The 20,871-nt window shown below is 38.0% G+C and overlaps 3 protein-coding genes across 3 annotated transcripts; 2 read left to right on the forward strand and 1 right to left on the reverse strand.

Annotated features, from left to right (window-relative positions):
• The first annotated feature begins 1,856 nt into the window (after window positions 1-1,856).
• Window positions 1,857-5,823, forward strand: BDCG_07801 (uncharacterized protein). Its single transcript, XM_045423583.1, has one exon. The coding sequence runs from the start codon at window positions 2,559-2,561 to the stop codon at window positions 4,854-4,856; it is 2,298 nt and encodes a 765-aa protein (XP_045278956.1). The 5' UTR covers window positions 1,857-2,558; the 3' UTR covers window positions 4,857-5,823.
• A 2,929-nt stretch (window positions 5,824-8,752) lies between these two features.
• Window positions 8,753-8,959, forward strand: BDCG_17647 (uncharacterized protein; the record flags this gene model as incomplete). The annotated part of the gene is made up of 1 exon (XM_045426740.1): window positions 8,753-8,959. The coding sequence occupies one exon, from the start codon at window positions 8,753-8,755 to the stop codon at window positions 8,957-8,959; it is 207 nt and encodes a 68-aa protein (XP_045282302.1).
• Window positions 8,960-14,150: 5,191 nt separating this feature from the next.
• Window positions 14,151-14,636, reverse strand: BDCG_07802 (uncharacterized protein; the record flags this gene model as incomplete). Its single annotated transcript, XM_045423584.1, has 2 exons — window positions 14,151-14,417; window positions 14,505-14,636. The coding sequence occupies 2 exons, from the start codon at window positions 14,634-14,636 to the stop codon at window positions 14,151-14,153; spliced, it is 399 nt and encodes a 132-aa protein (XP_045278957.1).
• Window positions 14,637-20,871: the final 6,235 nt, after the last annotated feature.

Genomic DNA, 20,871 nt, shown 5'->3' on the forward strand with positions numbered 1-20,871 from the left:
AATGTATCCCCTGCGGTTCGAACCCACGCGCCTTGGTTTCCCAAGCCAAGGCGCTACCAGGTGGCCGCATTAACCATTCGGCCACCGGGGCAGTAGTTTCATACTGTTTCAGTGGGACTTACTGTCTACTCTTGTCACATTTTCCAAATGAGATCATGATTTCCACTTCTCAATTTAAATTATTTTTATTGCTTTAAATGACTTTAAATCTCATTTGAGCATTATCAAAAAGCATTACTTTTTAAAAAATTAAAAATAGTCTAAAAAAAACCTTAAAATGTCTAAAAATAGTAACTTTATGCTAAGAATGAGACTAAATGAGATTAAATAAGATCACTTTCTCATTTTTTTCAAGTCATGGTTTCATTTTGAGATTTGATATATAGTCACTTTACATATTTATTTAATGATTAGTCCCAGCGGGATTCACACCAAGAAATGTATGAGACCAGATCAAATGAGACTAAATGTGAAATTCATGGTCCCGGCGGCCAGTCTAAGCACACTGCTGGTAGAAGGGCCGATCAACCGCGGGACTCTCAACAATAGAACTGTAACTATAGTAAAAGTATATCTGTAAAGTGAAATAAGATTGACTTGAGAATAAGTTGAATAATAATACAGATAATTGATGAAAGACTGAAGAGAGATCTATAAAATTAAGAGATAAATTAATTATCAAAGATAATAACTGCAGCTGTTTTCTTAATTAAGTTAAGAATGAAGTTAATAAGAGATATTCTCTATAATATCTGATAATATAGTAAGCTCTTTAAATAACAGTTTTCTTTTTACAGACTGCTGTTAATAAAGATATATTAGAACTATAAATCTTATAGTGATAAAACTTAATCTTAGATAATATATCTATTTCAATAGACTGTTCACAGACTTAAGAGACTACTGTTAATTATATAAAGTATTAATATATCTAGAATAATAGAGAGAGTTCAGACTTATTTATTACAGAATCTATGACTATAGAAGAATCTGATTTTACTATATATATTTATTTATAGTTCTACACAGTGTAAAGAGATAATCAGTGATAGAAAAGATATAATAAGAGAAGATTACAATATCTAAGTTCTCTAAGTGTGACATTGAAGACAGACAGCTGTAGAAGTAATAGAACACTGTAAAGAAATGAATTAATTAAGAGACTAGTTTTATAAGCAGTAAACACAGACTTTTAATACATTATTCATTCTTAAGAATCTATGAGAGATGATTAATCAGACATATTATCTATTCAAGAATCTATACAGAGTAGATAGTTAATAAGATGTATAATCTATTATTCAAGAATCTGTACAGAGTAGATGTAGACTACTGAGACAAAAGAGCTCAGTTATCAGACTCATTATCAGTACTGCTGATAGAAGAGCTCTGAGACCTTCAACAGTAGATGATATAATAGTGCAATGTCACAGAATTGTGCTTCGCTTAATTCTATATCAATCAGTGAGCTGTATTCATGCTAAGAACTCTAAAAAGGAAATTCTTCACTTTTAATAATCAGAGTTTTCATCATATATTTGCTTCGCTTCGCTCCGCAAATCAATTTGAGAGAATTTAGATAGAAGTGTTCATAATTTCTAATAGAGAATAATACTGATGAATGAATAAGACAGTTTTTAGAATTAGTAATTATATAGATTAAATTCAGTGATATTATTAATATAATAATTGATTTTTTCAGTTTATTACTTATTTACAGTGATTTCATCATTCATTCATCATTATACTATGATTTACAGCTTGGTGACCTCACTGATTGAAATGGTGAAACAACCATAATTCAGTTGTGTAATAACCCTACTGTGGCGGGCTGCGCCCGATCAATCATATAGACTATTCCGTTACACTCCACAGATTCCACGTACGCTCCGATCCTCGGCCATTCTCGATTGCCGATCCTCGGCCGCCACCCCGATCAATCATATAGACTATTCCGTTACACTCCACAGATTCCACGTACGCTCCGATCCTCGGCCATTCTCGATCGCCGATCCTCGGCCGCTACGAACGTGTGTATATTCTTCCGCCCCGAAGCTCCACCGCATACGCCACCACATACGCGTATAAATATCCACCTCGATCGCCGATTCTTGCACTTTCTCTTTCTTTCCTTCTCTAGCGTTTTTATCTTTGTTATATAAGACCTATCAATATTATACCGATCTAATCGGCGTAGGCCCCTTACACCTACGTTCTTCCCGTAAGGAATATAGTGGTGGGTCACGCGATCTAGGGAGATCATCACAGCCAATAGCCGCAACGGCCGTAACGGCCAACCTTTTCTGCTTCCTGATTCGTAAGCGTATTCGGACGCGGCCACATTATTATCCGGCGGCCGCACGATCTTCCGAACGACAGCGTGTCAAATGATCATAATAATAAATAACTACTCTAAGATCCTAATAAACAGCGTGCTGCTACCCTTGCACCAAGGACTTCTAAAATTCCTTATTAAATTCTAACCAAGAATAAGTCATAGCGAAGGTTTATAACTCAACATCTTGCCTGCACTGGCCTGGTAGGAACGGCGTCACAGAATGGACAGCCGAGTACAACAGCTACTGGCTGAACTCGAAGAACAGAAACGACTACGAGAAATTGCGGAAGCACAGGTGGAAAAGGAAAGAGGACTACGACAAGAGGAACAGCGACGACGCGAAGAGGAACAGCGACGACGCGAAGAGGAACAGCGACGACGCGAAGAGGAACAGCGACGACGCGAAGAAGCAGAGAGCCTTACTGCAGATACCCAGCTTACCACATTTCTACCCTTTCTCCGTAACTGCCATGAGCTCTTACTCGCAATCCGCATCGTGACAGACCCGACAAGAACCACCCAGGGTACTGTAACCAAGCCAGCTAATCGGAGGGTTCCTTCGCGCATCATAATATGTGACAAGTTCTTTGCTAGGCAGGAGGCGGTCTGGAGGATTCTCAATGATCATCCATTGTTTCTGATGAAAAAGCAGTTTCCGTCAAAACATCAGCTTGAGTATGTCTGCAAGGTCCTCAGCCCGATCACTGCGGAATCGGATCTTCGATACTATGAACGAGAGACAGTGGAGAACCAGGTTCGCAATATCGTCGACCGGATCACTGAAGATGTAAGTCTCAAAGAGGCATTTGGACTGCGAGGCTCAATCACCTTCGATAGCCATACAAATGTAGGACGTCCACAGGAGAGCTCGCTGAGTGAAGGGGGGGAGAACCTGTCAATCAACTCAGAGACTGCACCATCGGCCAAAGCTAAGGGTAGAGGTCGGAAGAAAAAGAAGGAGTCCGTCACAGTCACAAGAGGGCAAGCGGATCGCTTCTGTATCTACCGCCGGGATGGCGATGATCACATCCCCGCCATCGCGATCGAATATAAGGCGCCTCACAAACTCACGCAGGCCGAGATGACCACAGGACTGAGGGAAGAGATCCGACCCGCCCGGGATGTGATCAATCAGGAGTCTGAGGATGTTACCTTCTGCTGTAGAAGACTTGTCGCCGCGGTCATCACCCAGCTCTTCTCCTACATGGTGCAGAAATGCGTACGATACGGCTACGTCTGCACTGGAGAAGCCTTCATCTTTGTGTACATCCCGGACGATCCATCTTCAGTTCAGTGTGCGCTTTGCATACCGGGTCGGGATGTCAAGGGGACCGACGATGATGATCTCCAGGGGACAGCCGTCGCGCAGGTCCTGGCATTCACCATCAGAGCATTGACCTCGCCACCAGTTCCCCAGCAGTGGAGCGATGCCGCTGATGAGCTTGATATCTGGCCCGTGGAGTATTCCGACATCCTAGACCAGACTCCACCTGCCGCTCGCCTGAAACATGCCTCCCCATTATACCGCGGCAGACGCCCTCACAACCTTTCTCCCTTCAGGATGACGCTGCGATCCGGATGTCGGCCCTCTGAAAACAAACCCCGACCGACAAGCTCCCCCTCGCCGTCTCCTCCCCCATCCCCTTCCCTTACACCGCACTCCGGGCCCCGTGGCCGAGCCAGAAGGGGAGGTCACATCCAGTCTGCAAAGCCCAGAGGGACTCCAGGACATGGGGAGGGCACCCAGCGGATGCCCAATGCTATTGAGACACTGACCATCAAGACTCGCCCATACTGCTCTCAGCGATGTCTCCTTGCGCTTAGGGACAACACCCCTCTTGATCCCACATGCTCCAACTACGAGGATCACAGGAAGCACCGGATCAAGGCAGGCGAATTCCGTGCTCTTGTCCAGAAGCAACTTGCCACAGATCGTGGCCCAGACGCTGACTGCTGTCCGCTCTACAAGGCAGGAAGTTGTGGCGCGCTGCTCAAAGTGAGGCTTTCATCGCATGGATACACCTTGGTCGCCAAGGCCGTGGAATGCAAGCATAAGCATAAACTCCGACATGAAATGAAGGTCTACAATGAGCTCCGAGATCTCCAAGGCGAATGCATTCCGGTCTGTCTTGGTTTAGTGAAACTGGCGCCGGGGCGCCCCTATTACTATGATGAAAAAATCCACACCCACATTTTACTTCTAAGTTGGGCAGGAGAACCAATTGAGAAATACAGGAAACTGAACCACACGGCGGTCGCGGGATCCACGGTAGATGCCCTCGAAGCCATTCACTCTAAAGGAGTTACCCACGGTGACGCGGAACCGCGGAATATGCTGTGGGACCTAAGCCGCCAACGTGTGGTCATAGTAGACTTGGAGCGATCGACTATACGGAATCCTCTATCCTCCGTGTCTACTAACTCGAGAAAGGATAGGAAATTGACGAATGATGACTATAGCAAAGAGCTTCAAAGGGTCAAGGCTTTATTTGAGGGTAATGCGGAGTCATCGTTGTAGAATTCTTTATTCCGCGACTTAACCCAGTGTTGTGATTGATACTTTCCGTTGTACTTTGGAATATCTGCGCCTCTATAGTTTCCTAGATTTTGTTTCACTAATCTCGCTATACATGTAGTTAATCTCCTTTCCCGGAAGACCTTAACAATATTATTAAATAATGATTAGGAGAAAGCTTTCTTAGACTTTGATCATCTAGTTTTCTATCCCGAGCAAATTTCATGTGATTTTGATGTCTCTGCTCGGCTGCAGGCGGGCACCCCGCCGTTTTTAAATCGCGCTACGATCGAGCCTTCGAGAGGGCTGAGTGAAGTGGGGGAATTATGTCACGTGAACACAAAGGTTCTCTTGTTGGCTGATGCACTACATTATTGACTAGAGAGTCTTAGATACAATCAATATTACTATCTTTAGAATTAAATCTAAGCGCAGAGCGGACTTAGATTGGCAAGGAGCTTTCCCGGGTAAGAGCATGTCTGAGCAATAAACCGGCCCGGTTCAGAGTGCTGGTGCAGGGAGCTTCAATAGGTTAGAAGCACGGGAAACAAATGCGCTTGAGAGTGTGCTTAAGATTAAACCAGGGGGCGGGCGCGAGGGCCGGGATATCACGTGACGCTCCTGGGGGGTCTTTAACGAAGTGTGGTTAAGGGCCTTAACCGGGGAAACAGGCCGGGCCGGAGGTGCGGGCGCGGGGGACGGCCGGAGGGTCACTAGAGCAGTCCGCAGCGGGCGCAGTGCCCGGTGTCTAGAGAAGGTAATAGTCCGGCATGACAATGTTAATGTCTTGATAAATGCGGTGACAAGACCTCACTTAACATGCTTAGACAGTTCTCAATGATAGAACTGCTTCAAACGCGCTTCTCTGATCAGTCAGTTAAAGCTATATCTCAATTCTTCTTTCTATATTTGCGGAGTGTCACTGCTGTCTACTCAAGTATATCCGCAAGAGAAGGATATTTTACATATATACATACATACGTATAAATACTTATTATTATTATTATTCTTTCATTATTATTATTATTATTCTTTCATTATTATTATTATTATTCTTTCATTATTATTATTATTATTCTTTCATTATTATTATTATTATTCTTTCATTATTATTATTATTATTATTCTTTCATTATACTCATATGCAAGCAGAGCTTATGATGAGTCCTTACGTGATGTTAAATACAGATCAAGTATTAGTTATACAGGAGGAAATACAGGTGTTGAGATCATTATTATTATTATTATTATTATTATTCTTTCATTATACTCATATACAAGCGGAGCTTATGATGAGTCCTTGCGTGATGTTAAATACAGGCCAAGTGTTGATTATACAGGAGGAAATACAGGTGTTGAGACCATGCCAAGATAACAAGAACATAGGAAATACAAAGAAGTGACAATTAGATACATGCGATAATAACTTCCCAGCCCAGGAACATAGAGCGATTTATTGGAGCGATTTGTACACCTCTGTATTTATTAGAAACCTGAGATGCTTGAGTTCCGGATTTAATGTATCCCCTGCGGGTTTCAAACCCACACACTCTGGTTTCTCACATCAAGGCACTAACCGTGCCATGCTTACTCACTCTCTGTAGTGAGTGCGTCACAGTGTACGGAAAACCACACTGTAAAGAAAATATTTTCAATATCTTCATTCTTCATCTTCAAATAATCATCATTAATTATAATCATGTCTAAATCTTCTAATTACACTGAGAAGCAGTTGTAAAGAGCTGTTGATATGTACAAAAGCAATTCAAAATTAAAAATCACATCTCTGTTGTGAGAATTCAAAGTCTCATATATCACCTTGTATGAGAGAATTAACAGGAAGAAATCAAGAACTATGAGAGTTTCACTGAATTGAGCATTGAATGACAGCCAGAAAGAGACAATTAAGATATGAATTCATCAATTAAACATTAATTTTTACTCACTCATTATCAAGCATATCAAAGCTGCTGTGAACTGCATGTTGAGACAGTATTATACAGATTCAGAGACTGCATCTCTCACAGTAAGTAAGATATGAATATATCAATTTATCAAACATCTGTCAGATTACAAATGAGTCAAGCAAAAACTCATGAATTCAAAATGAGTGTCTTATGAGAATATAAGCTTCATTATCAACTGATTTGATTGATATAAAGCTGTCTTCAATCAATATCAATTTTTTTGCTGCGATATCTACAACTTTGATGAGATTGAATTTCAAGAAGAAGAAGAATGCAGACAGTGAGTTATAACTGTCTTTAAAGACATGAATTCTGTCATACAGTTATCATACTTCTGTGAATTAATAACAGTGATGAAGTGTGTCAGTGCAGATGACACAGTATTGAATTCATTGATTATAATGAAATTGAAGGTTCATCTAGAGAATTGATATACACACTTCAACTTATCTAACAACTATGTTATCACTGCATCTGAGTCTGGCTTTACAAATGATGAGATTGAATTTGAATGAATCAAGTGATTCAATAAGATGACAAAAAAGTGTCAAATGAGCAGTCATTGACTGCTATTAATGAATAATCATGATTCTCATCTTATAGAAGAATTCATTCAATACTGCAATTTTCATAAGATTATTCTGTTCAGATTCTCATCTTATACAAGTCATATTCTACAATCTCTTGATGATGTACCTTTTCAGCAGTATAAGCATTATCATACAAAGGCAGTTAATGAGACTGCCTGCTACAGATATGAGCAGTATAGTGGCAGATAATTCCTTGCTAATCTGAAGAGCATCTGACTGCAAGCATTCAAACCTGACACTGTGAGAGCTGGCTTTGTCAACTGTGAAATGTATTCAGTTAATCGCGATATAATTCTCAATTGATTGATACCTCTTATCATTGATGATGCTCTGAATCTCAACATATACAATGATGATGATGTATGCAATCACTTTACTCTGTCATCTGTAGATCAATTATCAACTGTCTCCTTGCAATTAATCTTCTCAGAGATGGTTGCAAAACTACATCATCAAATTGATGCAGCAGTCAAGGTCTTAGAAGATGTGAAGAATACTCTTACATCTGGTTTAACAAGACAGTTGAACAAGATCTTCAAGAGTAGCATGATTCAGGCAGAATTGAACACACATCATGAGAGTGAACTTGCAGATCATTATTAAGCAAATAGATGTCAGATTGTCAAATCCTTTCACAGACAGGTGCAAGTAGGTGAAGTTCTCACTATTAAGAATACCAATCACAAGATTGCAATCTGTAGAGCAGATGAGATGAAAAAGATGTTCAATAAGACTCTTTAATCAATTGAAATCAAATCTACAAAATCTACAGTCACTTAATCATAATAAGATAATTCTATAGAATCTCAACTTACAGTGAATTCTACATCTTCTAATGAGTATATAGATAATCTTTATGTTATAGATAGATATGATGATGATTATTAATTAATTTTTGAAGATTACTATATTCAAAATATTTTCTTTACAGTGTGGTTTTCTGTACGCTGTGGCGCACTCACTACAGAGAGTAAGTAAGCATGGCACGGTTATGTTGATGATTACTACACCTACTCTAGTCACGTGCCACCTCAACCTATTCATTTAGTGTAACTCGTGTAGTTAGATTACAATACAACACAACAATGTTATTCTTCAAGAGGTTATGAAGCTCTCTATGCAATGAAAAGCTGTAAAATAATGTGCAATTGACATCTCCACGTGTCGTTACAAGTGTGTCTAGATGATTTATTGAGTGATTGAACTCATGATTAATCTAAGATTCAGAGAGACATCTGACTTAACAAAAGAATACATGTCTTCAAGATGAAAAAATGAGAAAATGTCAGAGCAGCAAATGCAAGATCACAGATCACTGTTAATATTAATAATGAATTGAAAGATGACTTCTGAGATGTTTGAGCTGAATAAAATCATTGCAGAAGAACAGTCTGATAAGTTCAATGTATACAAAGACTCAGTTGAAGGCATCATCAGTGAGATGTCAGATAATGTGAGAGGCTCAAGTGACTGGAATGACAATAGCTCAGTGAGTGAGAAGACTTGTATGAGACTAGAAATTGCAAGACTTCAGCATGAGGTTGAGTGAATGAAGATCAGTAGAGATGACTCTGTAGATGATGAGATGAGAGCAGATCTGACAGAATACCTTCAATAGAAAGAGAAGACATCTGTTATAATGAAAGTTCTTGAAGAATTCAGAAGCTAAGTAAGACTTATCAAAAGACTGATTGTTCTCACTGAATTCATTAACTACTCAATGTGAAGAGAGGAAATTCTTTTGACTGCAGAGCAGTCTGAAATCAATGATATTCTTAAAGATAATAGCCTTAATGAGAATGCTACTATGAATATGCAACATTTCTGAAAAGAATACAATCTTTGATTATACAATTACATGTGGTCTGCAATTACTCTGCAGGCTAAGACTCATTTCACTATACTCAAGAAGTTCAAATTATCAGCTTATGCTCTATGAACTATCATAGAGGATAACTTTTTCAAGAGGCCTGCTGTACGCAGGACTTGTTTGTTTGAAGAGCTTATTAAAATGATCTTCAAAAGTAAAGAATCTGACAGAGCTTTCATTGAACATCTGATTGTCATAAGAACTGATTATATCTGTCTAGAATATGAGATTTCAGATGTCATGTTTTTCAACAGACTGCTTACAGGAGTCAACAGAGGTTGAGCCTCATTCATAAGGAATTGAATGGATCAAATTGACAAAGATAATACCCAACTCTTAGAGGATGATTTTATAAGCCTGTGCTGTGATATTCTTTTGCAGCTCTCTGCTGTGAATGAAGCAAATACTGATGTATCTAGAAATTCTATCAACAACATGCAAGATAAGGATAAGAAAGGCAAGAACAAAGAGAAAGACAATGACAAGAACAAGAACACTAAATTCAAATCTGAACATAGAGATAATGATGCGAGGACCTGCTATCATTGTCAAAAGATTGATCATATTCAGACTGACTGTTGGAAGAAATACTCTGAGAAATGTTCTTCAAACTTCAATACAAATAGAAACAAGAATAAAGACAAGAATGCAGAGAATACAGGTGCTGCTCCTGTTCACAACATTATGAAGCAAGTATTTTGCATCAAAGAAAAGGCCTATGTGAGTGGCCAGACAGAAAAAGATATCTGAATTCTAGACTCTGAATCAGGCGCTCACATCACACCTCACAGGGATCTTGTTGTGACAAAACCTCAGAAGGTGAAAGTGATGTTGAAAATAGCAGATGAAATAGTGGTCTCTGCTGCAGCTATAGAAGATACAAAGATTTCAGTGAAAGAGATGAATATGCTATTAAATGATGTCTGCTATGTCCTGAAGTTAGAAGTGAACCTCATGAGTATGAGTAAGCTTGTATGTCAGGGTTATATCTATAAGCAGTTGACATATGAGAATAATCATACTATGTTGATTATGTCTCTCAACTGCATGTTCTCATTTACAGCAAGATTAAATGAGAATGATATCTATGAGATGGAAAGGCCAGTCACATACAGAGACTTGATTCAATTTGCTATGCTCAATGATGATTTTGAATCTGTGAATACACTGCGGATAAAGAGTAATGACACAATATTGACACTATCTGAAAGAAATGATACAAAGATTATAGAACTTATGATGATGCAATGATATTAAAAGCTAGAACATCTGAATCCCGCAGATATCGCAAAAATGGCAGCAGATTCACAACTAGAAATGAGAATAAAGAATGACAGAGCTTTGCCATTCTGCAAGACCTGTGTACAGGCAAAAATGACATGTTCAACCTTCACATCTATGACATGAGCTGTCAAGCTGGTAATGAGATTCTTCATTGATCTGGCAGGGGGTGGAAAAACACTTTTCAATGAGAATGACACTCTCACTAGAGAGGGTGCAAGCTACTGATTGAGTATAATGAACAATGCAATCTGTTATAGGTGAGCAATTCTTATAATGAGAAAGAGAGAATCTACTGCAAGATTAATAAACTTTATCACAGGTATTGAGATAACTACACAATGTTGAGTTAAAACCCTACACTGGAATGATGAAGGAGAGTTCAAAAGTCAAGAACTTAAGACCTACTGTCAGAGTAAAGAAATAGTATATGAAATGACTACATCTGACACATCACAATTGAATGGCCCAGTGAAATGTGTGAATTGAATAGTTGCAGAAAAGATGCAAAGCCTACTATTTAATAGTGAATTAGAAAGAGAACTTTGAGATGAAGCAATGCAAGCTGTGATCATGATGATCAATACATCTTCAACATCAATAAAGATATTTGAATGCAAGGAAGAAACATCACTTACATCTTTTGAAGTGTGAACTGAGGTACAATCTTCTGTTCATTGAATATGAAGATGGGGGTGCAAGGTCTACAAGAAGGATTTAAAAGTGTTGAATAAGCTTATGAATACAACTGATGACAGGGAATGACAGCTGGTTGAATATCAAGAATTACATCAATATTGTGTGTGAGATTCTATTGCATGTTATCTTGAGATTGCATGAGATATTATATTTGATGAAGCTCTTGACATGAGTGCAAATACACCTGTAAATACAGTGAGAGAATTCAATGAATTGTCTAATAAATTGAACATTCTGAATGCTAGAGAAGAATAGCAGCACTGCTTACTATGACACCTAGTGAAGAAAAAGTCAGATGTTTTGAAGATGATTGTTAATAGAGACTTAGAGAGTGCAATTGATTCAATCTATCTTCTAGATAATGAGACACAGCTTGTCATGAATGAAGAGTTCAAAGACCTTGTTAATAAGAATGATTCTGTTCTAAGTGTTCTGACAGACTGATCAACTACACTGGTGAAAGCCAAGAGAAGCTCAGACTGAGACTATTGACATAAAGCAATGAAAAAGAAGATTAAGATATTTGAACAGAAGAAGACATATATTGTCATTGAGAAGGCTCTGGAAATGAATATTCTTACAGACAAATGAGTATATGATTAGAAATTCAATAATAAGAGAGAAATCATCTGCTTTAGAGCTTGCTGAGTGATTAGAGGGTTCTTGCAACAGCAGAATATTCATTATATGAGATTGTATGCTGCAGTGATATCAGGGTCTACATCATGCAGTCTATTCACTATATCAACTGTCAAAGAATGAAAGGTCAAATTGATTGACTATGTATCCGCGTTTTTGAATGACATACTACTACAGAATGAGATGATCTATATACAACTGCTCACAGGTGTTAAGCACAGCAGAGAGGGCTTGATGAGACTACTCCGCCAGAGTCTATATGAAATGAAGCAAGTCATGAGAGTATGGTATTTCCTAGCAATGAAACACCTCATCACATTGAGATTCAAGATATCATCTTATGACAGTGAATTTCTATATCACCCTGTCTGCAAGATCTATCTGACATTGCATGTTAATGATTGTCAGGTGACAGAACCTCAAGAACAGCAATTAGACTGAGTATTGAGAGAGATTGCAAAGAGATTTGAGACAAAGAATGTCAAAGAGATCAAGTCATATCTTGGGATGAAGATCAAATGCCAGAGGAATGACAATCTAGCGGTTACACAGAGCTGTTATATTGAGGAGATTCTTGAAGATTTCAGCATGGATAAGGTGAATCCGGCTGGCACCCTGATGACAGCTGGCATACAACTGGAATTCTCACCTGATGAGGGGGGAGGATTGAATGATGACTTTACAGCTATGAGATATTGTCAAGGATTGGAATCATTGCAATATTTGGTCTCAAGCAGCCAGCCAGACCTGGCATTCGCGGTCAACTATCTCTCGCGTTTTAACTTGTGTTCATACAAAGCATGTTGAGCAGTGTTGAAGCATGTCCTACATTATATCAAGAAGATGAAAAACCATGGCATATTATACAGGAAGGAGATCGGTGATGTGAGCCTGAGTTCTGTGACATACTGTGATTCAGACTGGGCGGGGGCGGATCCTCAATACAAATCAACTACTGGCTATGTTATATTGATTAACAGGTCACTGATCTCATGGCGGTCGCAGAGACAGACATCTATTGCTAAATCAACCACAGAAGCTGAATATATTGCAGCTAGCAAGGCAGCTTGTGAGATAATCTGATTGAATGATATGTTATATGACACTGAGTTGATGAATGATGGAAAAGCGAAAATATGCTCACATCTATGAGTTAACAATAAGGGAGCAATTGATCTAGCAAAGGGGGAATCCTTAACATGAAGATTATGTCACATTGAGATTAGATATCATATTCTCCGCGATTTGATTGAAAAAGAGGAAATCATGATAGAACATGTTGATTCTACAGTGAACATAGCTGACAGGCTCATCAAGCCACTGATGAAGCCTGCATTTGAAGAATTTGTCAAGAGGGTTGGCATTCAGGAAATTGAGAAGAAGGAATGATTGAATGGTAATGATGATATAGCAGATCAATGGATTTTGCATGTATTTCTTGATTTTTATGATTATTGCTGTACGGATGCCTTTTCTAATGAGGAAATCAGGGTCTGATTCATGTAATTAATTATTATTGCATTTTTGAAAGATTTGAGAATGGGGGAGGCCCCGGGTGGCGGCTTATTATAGGCCACAGTGTAGCAAGGGGGGGTGTTGATGATTACTACACCTACTCTAGTCACGTGCCACCCCAACCTATTCATTTAGTGTAACTCGCGTAGTTAGATTACAACACAACACAACAACGTTATCCTTCAAGAGGTTACCGGGTGGCTGCATTAATCATTCAGTCACCGGGGCAGTGTTGAGATCATGCTAAGATAACAAGAACATAGAAAATACAAAGAAGTGACAATTAGATACATGCAATAATAACTTCCCAGCCCAGGAACATAGAGCAATTTATTGAAGCAATTTGTACACCTCTGTATTTATTAGAAACCTGAGGTGCTTGAGTTCCGGATTTAATGTATCCCCTGCGCGTTTCGAACTCACACGCCTTAGTTTCCCATGCCAAGGCGCTACTGAGTGGCCGCATTAATCATTCGGTCACCGGGGCATTATTCTTCCATTATAGATGTATGCAGTCAGAGACTATGATATCTACCTGAAAACTTTTAGTTCTCAGAGTTTTTCTAGTATCTGTAAAGCTAATTGTTATACATTTATCAATTTCAGATATGCAAAATTAGAAAATTCTCATACTCACAGAGATATACACCTGTCTGAAGATAGATATAATGTTTGTAAGTGTAGTCATGATGTCACTGGCGGGAGGCAGGGAACTCAAATGATGTGTCAGTGATGTTTAATCAGAACTAGTTAAAAGCCTTAACCGCGGAAGAAGCCCGGGCCAGAGGTGTGCAGCCGGGATGACGCGTGATGCTCCAGGCATCTTTAGCCAGGGCGGGTTAAAAGTAGTCCCGGGCCAGAGGCGCGAGCGCGCAAGTGAGTGTTCAAACCAGCTGGACAAGTGGTCCGGGCCGGCGCGGCGCCCGAAGCTGGCCTTGATGTACCCAGGGGCTTTCAGAACAGTCTGATTAAAGCTCTTAATCAGAGAGTGTAGTCCTCTGACCTGTCTACACCGGCGCGGGCCAGCTCAGCGCGAAGGGCTCCCTGTAAAAGTGTGTAACACTGGGTCACGCCCCGAGTGCCTGTTTACCAGGGTACAGTTGAGTGTCTGAACCTTTGACCGGGCTGATGCTCTGAAGAGGAAGAGTTGTCTGATGACACACTCAGACAGTAGTGTGAGAGCAGCTGGTGGGTGAGAAGTGTCAGCAAGAGGCCGGAACATCGCGTGATACTCTCAGAGACTGTTAACAGAGTGTGAAGTGAACCTGAAAACCTCCTGACCAGGAACAAAGTCCGGCTGTGATGGAGACACAGTGCATCTCCGATGCCCTGCAGAGATGTTGCCACTCGCGTGCTCCGGCCGGACCACAGTCCTAGCTGGATAGACAGGGCCGTATGTATCCCACGCCGGTGACTATGGCAATAGAGTAAAACAACCAAGTCCCACTTTTTCAGGCTCAATGATGGAAAAATCCTGCCTGTTTCCTATGTTGAGATGGCTCAGTTTCTTCTATTTTCTCATGGAAAATCATCCCTCTCACTGTCATTTTCAGTACCAGGAGCTCAGTCTGGTAGAAGACAACCTGAGAAGCATCTGATGAGTGTGTGTAGACAAGAAGCTCATGTGCTTCTCTACAGATGGCATCGCGGCGAGATTGACAGCAGTGAAGAGGGACACCTGGGCGGCTTGTACTTTATGAGCTCTCAAACCCCTTGACCCCCGGTTTTCTCAATTCTTCACGGTTGTTCATCAAACACTCTTAGTTTCATGTCAGATAGAGCCTTTCATGTATGGTTAAGAACATTATCAGAGAACTCAGTGAGCCCTTCAATTCACAGTGGGCTTGAGCACCTGCTGCCACCTGTTCTTCTCTTCATTCCGGAGAAGCGGGTCTCGCGGCGGGTGTTGAAATCCCAGAGTCTCTCATGGGCTTCAGTTCTGGTTGAGATCTGTCAATTGTTGACTGCTGGTGAATGTTTTCGAATCAGATTTCCAGGGGGAAAGTCGGCTTCAGAAGCCGCTGCTTATCAGTGTGTCTGAGACTGTGATTCTTCATCAGAGAAACTGATGCGGCAGACAGGCTTCTCCTTGCAGATTGAAGCCCGGTTCTGCCGCGGACCATTCTCTGAAAATCTCAGTGAAGGCAATTGAATACTGTCTGAATGTTCAACACAGTGCACTGCCTGGTCATTCTCAGTGAGTTTCTGTAACTGAGAACTTCTTCTGTTTAGCTACTTTCTATTCTCTTCAGAGATTCAGGCCTGGGGTGTCTTCAGCCTTCAGACTTAAAAGTTAGCTACCTGATTGATTCTGTCAGTAGTCATATACTTGTCTCAAAGATTAAGTCATGTATGTTTAAGTATAAGCAATCTATACAGTGAAACTGTGAATGGCTCATTAAATCAGTTATCATTTATTTAATAGTATCTTACTACTTGAATATCTGTGGTAATTCTAGAGCTAATACATGCTAAAAACCTTGACTTCAGAAGAAGTGTATTTATTAGATAAAAAATCAATACTCTTCAGAGCTTCTTGATAATTCATAATAACTTATTGAATTGCATGATCTTGTACTGATTATGATTCATTCAAATTTCTGCTCTATCAACTTTCAATGATAGAATAGTGACCTATTATAGTAATAATGAATAACAGGAAATTAGAGTTCAATTTCAAAGAGAGAGTCTGAGAAACAGTTATTACATTCAAGAAAGGCAGCAGGCACGCAAATTATTCAATTTTAATATAAGAAGATAGTAAATAATAAATACTGATACAGAGCTCTTTCAGATCTTGTAATTAAAATGAGTACAATTTAAATCTCTTAACAAGGAACAATTCAAGAGTAAGTCTGATGTCAGCAGCTGTGATAATTTCAGCTTCAATAGTGTATATTAAAGTTATTATAGTTAAAAAGTATATAGTTAAACCTTGAATCTGACTGACTGTAAGAATAAGTGCTCGCAGGCGATTATTCGGGTGTTTGCAGCTTGGCGTGATATGTACTGTTAACTACTAGAAGTATTTGCAGTAGAAAGATAAAATATAGAGATCAAATGTATAATAGTATTCAAGCTGAGTTATGAATAGTATTCACAAACTTCAGTCTATATAGTTGTGTGTAGTCAAGAGCTGCTAGCTCTATTAATTATATAAGAGATAGAAATAGAGATAAAGAATCTGTAAGAAGCAGAATTTCTTACATACTTCTCTCTCTCTAAGACTTCATCTGTGAAGTCTTTCACTGAGTGACTTCATAGAATCAGCTCAGCACTGCAGTGATACTCACTAAAAATTCTTCATATTTATAAAAAATCTCAGTGAGGAAAAATCTCTTGTTACTGTAAAGAGAAAAGAGTCTGTTACTCAGTTTCTTATTTCATAAGATTCTTTATAATTTACAGATTCTTCTCTGACTATTATACAGATTCATCTTACATCTTCTATACAGAAGAGTTTCAGTTGACTCTCAATCATTTTCATAAGATTCTTATATAATCATTATACAGATTCATCTTGCAGATGAATCACTCTCTATGAGATTATTCTTATTAAAGAGAAATATTCATGAGTTAATCTTTCACTTATTCTTACAAATTATTGTTCTTTGACACTGTAGAATTATAAGAAATTTTCCATTCTTTTACTAACTCTGTAGAATTATAGAATCAAGATGTCTGTGATCTGTAATCACTCTTTATAATTATATAGAAAGATTCAGACTTGTAATTTACAATCACTCTTATTTACTAGAGTGATCTGACTGTTCTATGAGATCACTTACAGTGTAAGTAAACCTCTCTAGAGTAGTATAAATATCTCAGATCTGTCTGTGAAATCTCATCTTCTTTTCTCTTTTTCTATAACAGCTTTCATTCTTATAAACTGTGAGTATTCTCATTTATCTGTGAAGTGTTTTCACTCAGATGATAGAGAGAGAGTGTTTCTGACAATATCTGTGTATTAATTCAAGAACTTCTCAAGAATAAAAAATTTTTTCAATTTCAATATTTTCACAAATAATGTCTGACTGCTGCTGAGCTTCTTATAAGTGTCTCTGTGACTTCTCTGATCACTTTTTACTGGCTGATGAAGCAGAAGCACTGCTGTTCATGACTGTGTCTTCATCTCTCTCAGCCTCATCACTGCACTTAATCTTCAGGCTAGCAGCTCATCTCATCTCTTTCTCAGATCAATTTCTGACTTCAAGCAGTGCAGTTCCTCTCTTTGCTGTAAGTCTTCTCATAAGTAATTTCTTACAGATTCTAGCTGACAGTTCTTGTGAAGCTTCTAGTGTTGTCAGTGTCTTCTGTGATTCTGCAGATCTACAACCATCTCTTCCCTGCTCACACAATCTCTGATCAGGCATATGCAAATATGTCTAGGTTTTCTATCAATGATTCTCACACTGCAGTGCATTTTCATAATCTCATTATCAATGAGAGATAAGTTCCCAGGTACCTGCAAAATCTGAGTAATCAAGATAATGTAAATATCATAAATTCATGACAGAAGTTGATCTGAACAGATGAGCTCTCTTTTCATGTCTCAATTATTTTCAGGCTGAATACTTCAGTATAACTGAGAGAGTGAACACAGCTTTATAAGAGATATCTGATCATATACACAGATAATCAGTCTTCAAGACTCTGCTGTAACTGTATATATTCTGATATTCAGCTTCTCTGAAGTCTGTGTATTTCTGATAATCTTCATGTCAAATGCAATAATTATCTATATCACAGATATAATACTCTCTACTTCTTTAAAGAAGAAAATTGATAGTTGTGAAGAGATTGAGTGTCACAGATGTTAAGAGTGTGAGTTTGAGTTTTCTTTATTTTTTCTTTATTAATCTTCAAATTGTGTTCACAGTTCTGTTTATTTTCTTGTTTTTTAGCTTTAATAAGAATATGATTTCTTCTTTTCTTACATATGCTGCAGACTGTTCATCTCAGTAGAAACTCATTATCTTATAGATTAGAGTTTATAAATGACAGTATTAATGTCTTTATTATAATCAGGTTCTTAGTGAAGATTATGTTATTCTGACTTATCAGAATTTACAGTATGAAAATCATGTCTCAGCTTCTATAGATGTCTTATCTATCTGAATGATTCTTAAGTGAACTTATTCATCTTATCAGAATACTCTTGTCACTGAACCTTGAATCAGAGCTCATAATCTCACTTCTTTGAGTCAATAATTTCTTTAATCTGATATTCTCTTTCACTCTCTAGTGCTTTATAAATAGAGTGATAAGTCACAGAATTCTCTTCTGAGAATTTCTTATATTCACAGAGTAAAGAGATATGAAAAATATTATATATCTGCAACTCAGATAGCAGTTTCAATCTGTAGAACTGTGAGCTAACTTTCTTTATAATTTTATAAGACTCTGTCTGCAAGAGATTCAGCTTCTTACTAGATCTCTATATAATAATGTTTTCTAAACTTAGTCAGACTCTATCATCTTTCTTAAAACTCTTTATAATATACTTGAAGTCATAGTATCTCTTCTGATACTCTTAAGTCTTTCTCAAGAATTTATAAGCTTTCTCTCAGATCTTCTGAATTCTCTCAGTCTGTTTATGAGCATCATCACACTCTATAGTGTACTCTTGCAGATTTATCAAGATTATTCACAGATAAGTCTTAGTAAGTATCTTAAAGAAGATTTTATCTGTGCTGATATGTTTTGAGTTGTTGTATACAAACTCTGTGAGTGATAATCAATGCACTCAGTTATTCTGATTGTAATTAACAAAGTATCACAGATACTATTTCAATATACTTATCAGATGTTCTATCTGATTATCTGTCTGTTGATGAAAAGCTATGCTTAGATCTTGTAAGATCTTCAGTATAGTTATCAGATCAGATCAGAACTCTTCTGTGAAGATTGATTCTCTGTCTGAGACAATGTTTGCAGGCAACTCATGCAACTGAATCATATCATGAATAAAGATATAAGTCAAATTCTTTGACTTCAAGTCCTTGCAGGTGAGTATAAAGTGTGTTATCTTGATAAAGTAATTCACTACTATCAGCACACTGTCAAAGCAGACATTATATATGTTCTTGCTTTCAGAGAGACTTATAAGAACATTCATTTCTAGCTATTCTCAAGGTTTCTACAGAATGAGTAGAGAAGTAAGTTCTTCATATAATCTGAATCACACTATCTGCAAACTCTGATAAATAGTATAAGAATTCACTATCTTCTTTACAAGTTCTTGCATCTTCAGTCAGAAGTATTTTCTTGTAAGCAACTTATAAGTTCTAGTATCTGTAAAATGATCTGCTAGAGAAGAGTCATGATATCTTTTAATAAGTTCTATACATAGAAACTTATTCACAGATATATAAATTCAGCTCTCTCTTCATAAGAGATTATTTAAGTCTTTTCAATTCTTTATTTCTGCAGGATTGATTCCTGCTGTAAGCAGTTTTTAAATATACTGAGTATATTCATTCTTCAGTTGCAGTTCAGACAATCTGAATAAAAGATCTTATGAAGACTTATACTCTGTTTCTTCTTATATCAGGTCTTCTACAGTGCTTCTCAAAGTCTGTAAACTCTTCAGATTATAGATACTCTCTTCAAGAATTCTCAGAGAGATTCTCAGAGTGTTAACTCTTAGTATTGTAGAGAGTAGTTATACAGGCTTCTTCTCTCTCTCTTTTCTCTTCTCTCACAGGGAATTAAGAGACTCTTCAGTTAATCTCTTTGTAACACTCAGTCTGAGCATTCTGCAAAGCTTTTCTGTCTTCTCTAGTCTCTCTGTGTCTGTTACTCTGATCTTCTTAATATAGTCTGACCTGTGAGAAGATCTGTCTGCTGAGTTCTTAGTTCTCTTAATATATTCTATCTTGAATCAGAACTCACTCAGTCTCTGAGCTCAGTGAACCTGCTGCTGTGAGAGTTTCTTGATTGAAGTAAACTGTTATAAGCTGTCATGATCAGTTCTAACAGTAATCACTGTTATAAGGCTCTCAAAGTAGTGACATCAGTGACAGAAGAATTTCACTATTATAAGAAGCTTCTAATTATGAATATCATAGTTGATCTCTGCAGGTTGAATCTTCTGTAAGAAAAAGATCACTGAAACTCAGTTCTTATTTAACTGTAGTTATAAGACTATTTCTGAAATTACAAAGAAGAAGACATCTATCTTCAATTTAATTAAGAGTAAGAAATTAAAGTGAAACAGTATCACTGTGTCTATAAATATCTGTTTCAATCTTGTAAAGACCTCATGAGCTTCTGAGATAAGAAAGTTCTCACAGTTTTCTCTTTCTAATAATCTTTTCATTCTCTATTCACAGAATGACTTCTTATTATTTTCATTCTTCAGCATGTCTGTAAGAGTTAAGAAGATTCTCATAAATACAAAGATAAACTGTTTATAGAAATTCACAAAGCTCAGAAAGATCTGAATCTCATGAATA

Source organism: Blastomyces dermatitidis (assembly GCF_000003525.1).
Source record: "Blastomyces dermatitidis ER-3 genomic scaffold supercont1.9, whole genome shotgun sequence".
NCBI lineage: Eukaryota > Fungi > Ascomycota > Eurotiomycetes > Onygenales > Ajellomycetaceae > Blastomyces > Blastomyces dermatitidis.